This window comes from Phalaenopsis equestris, unplaced genomic scaffold, assembly GCF_001263595.1.
Source record: "Phalaenopsis equestris unplaced genomic scaffold, ASM126359v1 Scaffold000001, whole genome shotgun sequence".
NCBI lineage: Eukaryota > Viridiplantae > Streptophyta > Magnoliopsida > Asparagales > Orchidaceae > Phalaenopsis > Phalaenopsis equestris.
In genome coordinates this window covers 61986-73935 of record NW_018164443.1, presented here as the reverse complement: position 1 = coordinate 73935, position 11950 = coordinate 61986, and the positions used below count along the sequence as shown (strand labels likewise).

The window sequence follows — 11950 nt, the reverse complement described above, 5'->3', positions numbered from 1 at the left end:
TATATATATATATGTATATATATATATATATATATATATATATATGTATAACACGTCTCCTGTGTTGGGGTAGGAGACAGCAGTGCACACAAATGATTGTGAGAGTTGGGAGGAAGAATCCTCTTATTCATATTTCCACCTCATATTTATAAGGCTTATTTGTATAATTTGCAGAAAAGATGAAATAATAATGAAAACAGTCGTTAATGCAATTAATGCATTAATTAAAAATAGATTTGTGATGCAATCTAGGTGTAATATAACGGCTATCAGCTGATCGTCGTATTTGAATTAGGTCGACCAAGGTGTCGGTCGCATGATGATTGCTCCTGTTGAGGTGAAGTCGGACAATCGAATAGTGGTGACCGGATGTCCTTGCAAGGAGTCTAGGCAGCTAGGATCGTAATTGTGATCTGCCGACATCGTGTGTCGATCAATGGGTTAGTCGTTAGATGGTCGTTTTAGATTACACTCTTTTAACCTCACTTTTTGATTATTTGGCAAACATTCTTGGCCATTTGATTACTCAGAAATTTGTGCTAACAGTTTTGATACATATGCATATATTTTAATTTCCTTGAATTTACATGGCTAGCTAACACGACACCAATTTTTACATATATGTCATTTTAAGTATATATGAGAATATGCATCTCGCTTTTTGAAGATTAAAATATAAAGGTATTTTCTTATGTTATATGGAAATTTTTGGTGGTATAAATTAAAAAAATAGGGTTTAGTTGATAGATATGTAAATACATAGAAATAGCACGGTGACGCTTGTGTGAAAATTCACATGAAGGAATGATATACTAATGTTTTAACATTATGAGTAGATGCAATACACATATTTCAAAGAAATTTTGATAGATAAGACAAAATAGGTCTTTTTTTGTGGAAAAAACATCTGAAATAAGAGAAATCACGGAGCTCGACCCAATTGAGATGGTTCCACCATACAAATAAAAGTTACTGAGATCTTATCTGTCATTGAACAACATAAAACAATATTATAAGTGCGGGAGCTGTTGACTTGACTTTTACTAGATGAATGATTGAAAATGTTGAGAAGTTGACGGCGATTTTACCGCGATGATGAAAAATTTATGGCGGGGTCATATGATGAAGATTTGACGTCGACAATGGTGATTATGACTATACAACAGCTGTCAGACAACGACAATGATAATGCCGACAGTGGCAACAACAACTGAACTATAATGTTTCGAGAAAAAAATACCAATGCTTATCTCAAAATGAGTCACTCCGTCCCGAGTAACCGATTTCTGATATTCGATCAAGGGGAGCTAAATCTCTCACTTATCGTAGATGTTTACCTTTGTGTTCTCAACTATCAAAGTCTTGTTGGTCTGGACCACCAGACTTTTGATGACCAAGCTAAATGGCCACTTGTCAGCTTGCTACACCAAAATAAATCTTAATTTCTATATATAAATAAATAAATATATATTATTTCAATATAATAATAATAATAATAAATAAATAAAAGAACTCAATTATTTCGTCCTGCACCATGCAATGGTTGTATTTATTATCACGAAACTTTCCTCCTCTTACACTAACAATACACAACACTTGGCCAACTACTTCCCCTCCCCCACCCCCTCCCAGCACTACTGGAATGCTAGCGGTCACACCACTGAGAACGTCCACACCCGGAGACCTAGCCGGAGAAGTTGGTGGCGCCGCCGCCAACCTCCCTACTTCCGACGACTTCTCCCTCGACTTCGACTTCGATTTCTCCGAGCTTTTCGCCGGGTTCGATGACGCCGAAACCCTTCCCGCCCTCGATGGCGATGCCGCCGACTTACCTGCCGCGCGAGCCGAAACGAATGGCGGCGGCGCGAACACTCAACAAGATGAGAGAGAAGAGAAGATAGCTTTGATTGATCCTGAGGAGGTCTTGAATTGTGAGGTAAAGGATGAGCCCTCAGCTTCGTCGGATATAAGCTCGCCGGCACCGGATAAGCACAAGGAGAGGGGAAGGAAGTCATCCGCAGGGCAGCATAAGGGCTCCAATGGGAAGAAAAAGGTGAACCGATATTAATTTTTTAATTATTTTTCCTAATAATATACATCCAAAAAAATTATTTTAGAAAAAAAATAAAGATATTAATTTTTTAATTATTTTTCCTAATAATATATATCCAAAAAAATTAATATAGAATTTTTTTAGAAAAAAAATAATTATTTTTCAGATTAAAATTATCTGAAATATTATTTTTTGTATTTAGGAGATAGCTCTCAACTACCCTCTTAATTTCGCTGATAGGAATGAATTTGAATTAATTTAATATCACATATAGTTTTATTTTGAGGGTGAAAATATTAATTGTGCAATTTACATTTCCATCTTCTTTCAAAGTTCTACAATTCAAAATCTCATAGTTAAATATATATGGGAGGAAGCAATCAAATAAATTAAGTGGCATTGACATACATGAATAAATCCTAAGTATTTACATTTCTACCCATAAGTATTTATATTTACATTAGGACTTAATACAAATCTTTAGCATTTCATTCATAGGTTAATGACACCAAGTTGTTAGATGTGTAAAAATGAAATTTTGGATTTTAGATATGATATAGATAATTAAAAATAATGATCACACAAATTTATACCATGAAAGAGTAATTTAATTGGTAAGCATAGGATAGTGGGTTCTACTCTAAAATAATTTGCAAAAAGGAGCTAAAATATTGCAACATAAGCCTAGAAGGTTTTAATATAGTTCCAAATCTGCATTATTAGGGGTTGAATTTGATGCCACACTCCTAGCTTTCTAATTCTACTCAAAGAATAAATGGACAAATCAATAATGATTAAGGGTTTATTTGGGGGGAGCTATAGCTTATTGAATAACCTGCTGATAAGCTGATTAAAAATAATCAGTTTATATCAGACCGCTGTCAGAAAGCCGTCACCGTCAGAAAGCCGCCACCGCACCTATTTAGGTACGGTGTGGAAACGTTGTTTTTCAGCATTTTGAAAACTCATAAGCTGCCAAAATGCAGTTCACCCAAACAGGTCATGTGTGTTTTCAAAACGCCACCGCACCAAATAAACTGCCCCAAACAGAAGAGGAGTCTTTACTTGTTCCTCCACAGATGCACATTATAATTCTATCTATGTCTAGCAGACCTGCACTGGGGGTTAAGATACTTACATCCACTTTCTTAAAAATTATATTGTTTTACCAAAAAAGTCAAGTCAGAGTGTTTAAATAGCTATCACCTAATTTGTTTTTGCAATTCAATCTCTATAAGGACTAGATTGAAAATAAGTAAATAATTAAAATGCAATAAGAAAAATTGATATACACTTTGATTTCCTTCTAAAATACATTCAATAGAGTTTTACAAAAAGTTTCAGGGGCATTTACATAAAAGCACTCAAAATTTTGCTATTTACAATGCTCTGACCCTCTTTCACCTCTGTTTTCAAATTCTTATTTCATAATATCCAAAGTAAATTTACAATAAAGACCCAACCAATGGATCTCTTTTTTATCAAATGCTCAATGGCTGTTTTGTAAATAATAGAATTTTGAGTGGTCTTTTTGTAATTAGTTGTCCCAACTTTTTATTCATAAATGTATTAACATTTTATCTATAAATTAGTAAATAAATAATTATATATTTACTTCTGGAGTGATTTGTAAATTAGGTGGATTGGACGGCGGAGCTTCACCGGCGATTTGTTCAGGCGGTGGAGCAGCTGGGGGTGGAGAAGGCGGTGCCGTCAAGGATTTTGGAACTCATGGGAATCGACTGCCTCACACGTCACAATGTCGCCAGCCATCTTCAGGTACTCCTATTTTATATTTAGAGTAAATTACCAAAATAACCCCGATTATTTCCATAATTTATAAATTACCAAAATAATCTCGGATTATTTTAAAATTGGTTATTCTCAAATTTAAAGAGAAGACGGATTATTTTGATACTTCTATAAAATCTATAAAATCCTGGTACTCCTATTTTATATTTAGAGTAAATTACCAAAGTAACCCCGATTATTTACATAATTTATAAATTGCCAAAATAATCTCAGATTATTTTAAAATAGGGCTTTAATAGTCCTCCATAAAAATCATTTAATCTCAAATTTAAAGAGAAGGCACGGCTGACACTTTACTTTAAATTTTGATGATTTACATAAATACCACCCAAATTTTATGTTCTTATGTATTTATTTATCTAACACCTAAATTTTAATTTTTACATATTTGCCATTTTACTTATGCATGAATGGTGTGTTTTATTTTTTTTATATTAAAATAAAGATATTGTTGATATGATATAAAAGGTTTGGGCGGTATAACCTAAAAAGTAAAGTTTGGGCATTAGATATGTAAATACACATGAATCGGATGGTATGTGTGTAAATGCCTCTTAAGTTTAATAGGAAATGTTTTAATCTTTAATTCAAGTTCAAAATTCTAAATGAAAATTAAATATAATTAAAATGATGAGAAATTGTAATGTATATATATATATATATCTCATCTATCTAATAATTTACATACATACATACATACATACATAGCATCTAACTAGTTTTGGCATCATGCTAATTTACAAGGAGTTTCTTAATTTCTATTTTTTCTTTCCAAATAGAAATATCGATCACATCGAAAACATGTGATGGCAAGGGAGGCTGAGACAACTAGCTCGAATCAAAGACGACAAGTGTATGTTGCTTGGTTGCCTCCAGCAATGGGCATTCCTCCGAATGCTAATTCCATTCATCATCTTCATCATCCTTCACACATGCAACATTTTAGACCACTGCATGTATGGGGTCACCCGACAATGAACCAATCATTGATTCATATGTGGCCAAAGCATATAGTCCCGATCGGACAAACACCACCGCCACCATGGGTTGCACCTCACCCTGTTCAACCTCCTCCGTTGCCGCAACACGATTCTCCATGGCCTCCTCATTTTGCTAGGGTATATCTCTCTCTCCTCTTTATTCTCTTTGAAAAGCATGTTATACAATCCAACTATATGTCTATATATCATGATAATTGGAGCATTGAAATACATTCAACTTTACTTCTCTAATTTTCACCTTGGGTATATGAGTAAAGCTGAATGTACTTTATATTTGGAGAAATTAAGGCTGAATTTGTCTAATTATGTTTGCCTCAATGCTATCTAGGAGTCATAGAGTGATATGAATGGATCATATTACCAATTGGGGGCAACATGGAGAAGTCTAAAAAATGGGAAAATAATTTGAGTTTGGCCAATGTAAATAATTGGTTAGAAGTCCTATAGTTCCATAAGTAGGCTAATCAAACAAATCCTATAAAATATAATGGGCTCCATGATAGTTCATTTAAAAAAAAAATTGCAAGTACATTAACCAATAAAGAAACAAAAGGAAATAATAAGACAAGAGACTCATATCCTCTTACAAAAGAACAAAAAGAAGATCATTCATCAAGCACCCTATACAAAGTAAAATCTGTATCGACGGTCATTCTGGTGCAAGTATGCGGAACTTTGTTATTGCTCCAGAAAGTATGTTAGAAAATAACCTGCTTGAATCTAGACAGAAGAGCAAAATTAGAATTGTTGGGAGCTTCTAGCTGCCAAAACCTCCAATCAATACTTCTCCATAAAAAGTCCATAACATTGACTTTGTCAGTCCCCATAATAATTCTTCGACACTCTATTATCCAATCTTCAATGAGAGTAGAGAGCCAACACAACTATCAATTCCACTGAAGTGTTGTCCCAATGAAAAAGCCCTTTACCTGTAACTGAAATAAGTTCTCCCATCTCATCATGTATGACAATATGAATCCCCGCCCATCCCGAGGAGTAAAGCGCACCATCAAAATTGACTTTAACCCAAGCCGGAGGGGGAGATGCCAGAAAGAATGAGAGCACAACTCGTCAGTTTGACTAGCACCCCAGTGCTCCGAAAATGGATATAAAGATGAGTATACCAAAGAGATAAATGATAATTAAGATAATAGAACAGTTATATATGCTCTTCAATACTGAATAGTTACGTTTGTATAAATGGTGATTAATATCTTTAAATCTTACCAACCATTTAAGAATTGTTATTTGGTAGAATCAAAGAGATATAACAACTAAACCATAAAATATCATCTTCAATTATCATGAAGGTAAAACTAGTATGATCAATCTCATCATCCTCAATATGCAATTGGAAAAAAAATGGCAATCATTCTAACTTTCCCTTTCACTTGTATCATTGAATTTGAAAGTAGCATCATAATGTGCATATTAACTCACAATCAAACAAAGTAAGTTTAATCTAGTATTACCAATCGTGTCAACCAATTATTCACGTAGGAATGAAAAACAAATACTTGATGTATTGCAAATCATATTCAAATTTGTAAATTAAAATATGGAATAATGCATCATGTACATCAAACTAATCATGATGAATCCATAACAAATCTAGCAATAAAAACATATACGAGTTGTAAATGGCAAAGCAAATATTAATTCATGTATTAGCATAATAAATTTTATGCCATCAAATCATCATAATGTAGAAATAATAAACATTTTAATCACATAAAAGAATCCCTTATAGCAAATCCTTGTTGGCAGAGTGATTATTATCAAGGTTGTGTTGAGAAATAAGTTAAGAAAATTATTGTTAGAGCTGTATAAGCCATAGGATAACTAGAGACCATGAAGAAAGAAAGAAGAAGAGAGATTTCTGATATAATAAAAGCTCTAAAGAAAATTAATTCCAAATCCTGTAGATGGACCACCAATAAGAACATCACTAGTGGTTGTTAGAGCTGTATAAGCCATAGGATAACTAGAGATCATGAAGAAAGAAAGAAGAAGAGAGATTTATGAGATAATAAAAGCTCTAAAGAAAATTAAATCCAAATCCTATAGATGGACCACCAATAAGAACATCACTAGTGATAGAAGACCGATGATTTAAGTCAAGTCCACAAAAAGAGGAGAATAAGAGAGATTGATTGGGAAGGAACTCAACAGAGTAGATTGTGAGCATTTAAGCTATGCTTAGTTGAGAGCTGGTTTAGCCTCAACACAAGCAAACTTAATCCATGTTTGACTTAGTTTGATTCAACTATACTAAAAAAAATATGTTTGGTTTAGTTTTTAAGAACAAGCTAAGTTAAGCTAGTCAGTAAACTTTGATCAATTAATCTCTATAGTTTAAACTCTAGTTTCATGGATACTATATATTCTAGCAAATGAAACCCCTTTCTATCTAGCTAATAACTTTGTCTTATTACAATCTCTCTGTCTCTCTCTCAGTCTAACTAACAATTTTCTCTTTTGATTCAGGGAACACCATACTTTCCACAACCGCTGCCTGCATTGGTAAACATATTGATCTCCACTGTGTTGAAAACTCATTATATATAAGGATGGAAATCTATTAAGATAAGTACTTCAACATAAATCTAATTGAAAATTTATCTTTACTTGTCTTAAATTGATATTTATGTATGTCACTAGTGTTAATATTATTATTTAAGTTAAAATATCACAATATAAATTAAGTATAGTTAAATATTGTTTCTTGTGGATTAATAATCTTATTATAGGTGAAATTTAAATTTATTTTTATTTTTTTCTAAAATGATGAGTTAGATGCAAGAGACAATGAGCTTAATTTTAAATACATGCCACTCAACTCTTTTATATTTATAGATCTAACACATAAACTTCATTTTTTTTGCATATATGCAATGAAATGGTGTCTCTCTCTTTTAAAATTTAAAACAATGATATTTTTTTATGTGATGTGAAAGATTTGGGGGTTATAAATATAAAAAAATAAAATTTATGTTTAAGAAATGTAAATACATAGGAATTGAGTGGTATGCATGAAAATGGCCCAAATCTTTTCAATGCTAATTAAATATGATGAAGTAATTAAACATGCGTGTAAATAATGCAGACGTTTCCAGCAGTACCAGTTCCCGGCATTCCGCCGCTTCCCATGTGCAGGCCGGACGGCGTTATTCCGACGGCGGCTCCGCCGGGTCCACCGCCGTGCAAACAAACAGGCTGGTTGCACCAACTCGAAGCTCATCCGGTAACTAATTAAGATTTATATACTATATGTCTTATATTTTCTTTATTGATATTTTCTATTTTCTTAGGTTTAAATATTTCCTTTATCAATTTCAAGGTTGTACTTATACTAGCTAGATATATCCCGACTCATTGGTGCGGCCTCTGGCATAAGTCGCTCGGGTCGGGGGTTCGAATCCTGCGGCACGAGCTCTTTGGATCAATTAAAGCACACATGATTTTCGACCCAAATGGGGGAATCGAATACCGATTCCCTGATATATATATATATATATACATATATATATTAAACCAAAGAACATTTCATCATTCTAGTTAGCAAGATTTAGATACAAACAACTTAATTCTTTTAATTTTTATATAACATTCTTGCTCTTAAAAATTAAATGGTGTTATTTTTGATGTGATATGGAAGACTTGGGGGGTAAAAAGGTAAAAAAGCAAATTTTACGTGTTAGATATGTAAATACGAAAGAAATGTGCGGTATGTATGTAAATTTCTCTTCTAGGTATTATGAACTTCCCTCTCATGAGCTCCCATGCCATCCCAATGGCCTCATTAATATCTTCTCCGACGAGTTCTCTTGAATTCCAATGTCTCGTTGGGCTCGTTGATATCTTGACTATGACTTTCTCTTAAGCTGAGCTTGAGCTCATTGTTAGAGTTCGCTAGAGATCAATAGAGTTTATCTCGACTCAAGCTCGACTCGACTATTTATAAAATTCTTGTGTACTTTTACACACTAACCCTTCCATGCTAAGATATATTTCTCCCATGTCCAATAATTCAAAATAATACAAAGTTATTTTTTGTTTTACAAACACTTGTTTTTAATTTACATATTTTTGACCATCGTAGCAAAAAAAAAGGAGGAATTTGCATGCATACCACCCAATTCCTGCGTATTTACATATGTCAGACACATACTTTGCTTGTTATTTTCATACCGCCCAAATCATTCATTTCACATCAAAAATACCACAAGTTTAATTAAAGAAAAGTGATATACACCTTTTCATACATAGGAACGATGGTACGTGTATGTAAAAATTGAAATTTTTGTGCTATCTATATATGTAAATACATAACAATTGAGTGACACATATGTATTGTTGTTATTGCGAAATCTAGATATACCAGTTTATGTGGTATATATATAAATCAAACAGGAGAACGATCGACGAAGTGAAAAAAAGAACGAGAAGAATCACACCATAATAGAACAACACAGCGGAACACACATATTTACGTGGTTCGGCAAATTGCCTACGTCCACGGAGTTGCAGAGGATTTTACTACTTGAGGAATTTACACTAGTTGATCACCTCGACGTACAAAAGGAATCTCACTCTTCGTTGCTCTCTCTCTTCTCTCTCTACACCAATATACACCGAAGCAAACTCTACACCGAGATACACCGAAGAAGATAAACTTGCAAGAGAAATAAAATTAATTTCTCTTCTGCCACAAGCCACCAAGAAGAAGCCTACGGAGAATAATCTTCTTCTTATTCTTTCTTCTTCTTCTTTCTTCTTCTTTTTTTTTCTTCCTCTACCCCAAGGAACTACTCCTTGCACTTCTCTTCCATTGTCCATTCTTCTTTTTTTTTCTTCCTCTACCCCAAGGAACTTCTCCTTGCACTTCTCTTCCATAGTCCAGTGGAAACCTTCCTCTATCCTGAGGAAACTGAAGAACTCAAACAGTGACTTTTGAACCCAAGGAGAGCCATCCGAAGCTTTTATCACGAACAGGAGAGAGCGAAGAGATTCTTCACTTCACAAAAGAGGAAGGCAGGAGTGGTTATTTGTGAAGAGGTGTGACTCTCCAAAGCAAAGTAACCGCCCAAGCATAGTGGACCGGGCTCCACCGTTCCTAACAATTCTCCCACTTGGATACCGATACACAGGCTGCAACATCTCCTTCCTCAAATTGATATCCTCCACTGGCGGTGTCGCCTTTTTTTCAGCATGTATCATTTACCTTGAATCCTCCACCTCTGCAACTCAAAGCCTCTTTCTTCACTCAGCCTCTTTCTTCACTCTTCACTCTAGAAGACCAACTGAAGCTGCGCACAACTTCAGTTTCTCAAGAGTAACACCCTCAGTCAGCATATCAGCAGGCTTCACATAGCTTTGCACCTCGAAGCTATTTCCTGGGTTACTCTTGTCTCTTCTTACAACTCCCACTGCATGGGCAACATCCTGCCTCTGCTGAAAGTCTTTTTCAACAAGTCTAGCCTTGTACCTCTTACTGACATCACACTCGGTCTTCACCTGGTACACCCACTTGTTGTGCAATGTCTTCTTCCCTGGTGGAAGCTCTGTCAGCTCCCACTTGCTCGAACTTTCATCTTGCAAGATTTCTTCATAGTTCTGTGGTTCTTAAACATCTGTCTGTGGAACAGCATGAATGAGTGCCCCAGACCCACTTTCCTCTTCAGTTCCATCACTGTCCTGCACTGTGGCCTCTGGTAGATTTCCTACCACATTCAAAGCCCATGAATCCAATATCAAGTATTCAACAGAACCATGAACTGCCAACACCCTTCCAGGTACTATCTGAGAACACCACCGAATGACCGCACTCATTGAGCTGCCCAACAGAGATGGGGTTTTTCTTCAATTTAGAAACGTGTCTGACCTTTTGTAAAGTCCATTTTCTTTTGTTATGGAGTGTAATATCAACATCTCTCATCCCCACCATGCTCAGAGTTTTTCCATCTACCTGATGTACCTTCCTAAAGTTGCCTACAACATAGTTTTACATCAACTCCCGGTGGGAAGATGTATGGAAGGATGCCCTTGAATCCAATATTTAGTCATCAACAGAATTGTGAACTACCAACAATAATGTGTCATCTATTTCTTCAGTTAAGAAGAAGGATTCCTGCAGTTCCTTTTTATGTGGCCAGCCTTGCCACAATTCCAGCAGTTTGTCTGCTGACCTGACTTTTATTTTGATCTTTCTCTGATTAAGTTCCTGTCATGTGATCTCCCTCTAGAATGAACATTCAGCACCAAATTTGAACATGAGGCCTTGCCAGAATCCTTCTTGCACACGTCCTCAGCCATTGCACTCGTCCTCAGCCAAAATCAAATCACGAATATCATCATATTTTAGCTTAGATTTACCTGCAAAACTATTAACTGCTATTCTCACGACTTCCCAACTAACTAGTAATGAAGCCAACAAGATCAGTGCACATATCTCATCATCAACTCATCATCAAAATCAATTTCCAAAATCAATTTCCACAGACGACAATTAATTTGTGATAGTATTGAAAATATTAAGGTGTTGAGCAACAACGTTATCTTCAAGTTGAATAACTTTTTCATTAGATGTATCAAATTGAATAACTTCTTCATCAAATGCACCTTATTATTCGCCGATGATTTTTCATACATACCTAATAAGGCTACCATGAAATCTGCACTCGTCATTTCCTTGACGACGATAGACGTTGTGGGCAACCAATCTTGACAGGGTTAATCGTATAACCCCCAGAACATGTCGATCCAAAAGATTCCATTTCGTCTCGTCCATCTTTTCTCATTCAGCCTCATCCATCCTTTCAGGTCTTTTCCCCAATAACGGAAGATGAAGTTTCTTCCCATAAAGATAATCCTCTATCTGCATTCTCTAATAACCAAAATCTGTGCCATCAAACTTCTCGATCCCTGAAACCTTCACTTTATCTGTAGCAATCATTCTTCTTCAGATCTAAAACCATGCTCTGATACTAATTGTTGTTGCGAGATCTAGATATACCAGTTGATGTGGTATATATATATATATATATATATATATATATATATATAAAACAGGAGAACGAGAGAC

The 11950-nt window shown here is 34.9% G+C and overlaps 1 protein-coding gene across 1 annotated transcript in view; it reads left to right on the top strand.

Moving 5' to 3' along the window:
- The first annotated feature begins 1563 nt into the window (after positions 1-1563).
- Positions 1564-11950, top strand: part of LOC110021038 (probable transcription factor GLK1) — an 11948-nt gene continuing 1561 nt past the window's right edge. The window contains exons 1-5 of the mRNA XM_020719400.1: positions 1564-2053; positions 3692-3832; positions 4645-4983; positions 7354-7389; positions 7973-8110. Coding sequence (XP_020575059.1) covers positions 1643-2053; positions 3692-3832; positions 4645-4983; positions 7354-7389; positions 7973-8110 — 1065 coding nt within the window. The 5' untranslated portion in view covers positions 1564-1642. The remainder of the gene's footprint in view (positions 2054-3691; positions 3833-4644; positions 4984-7353; positions 7390-7972; positions 8111-11950) is intronic.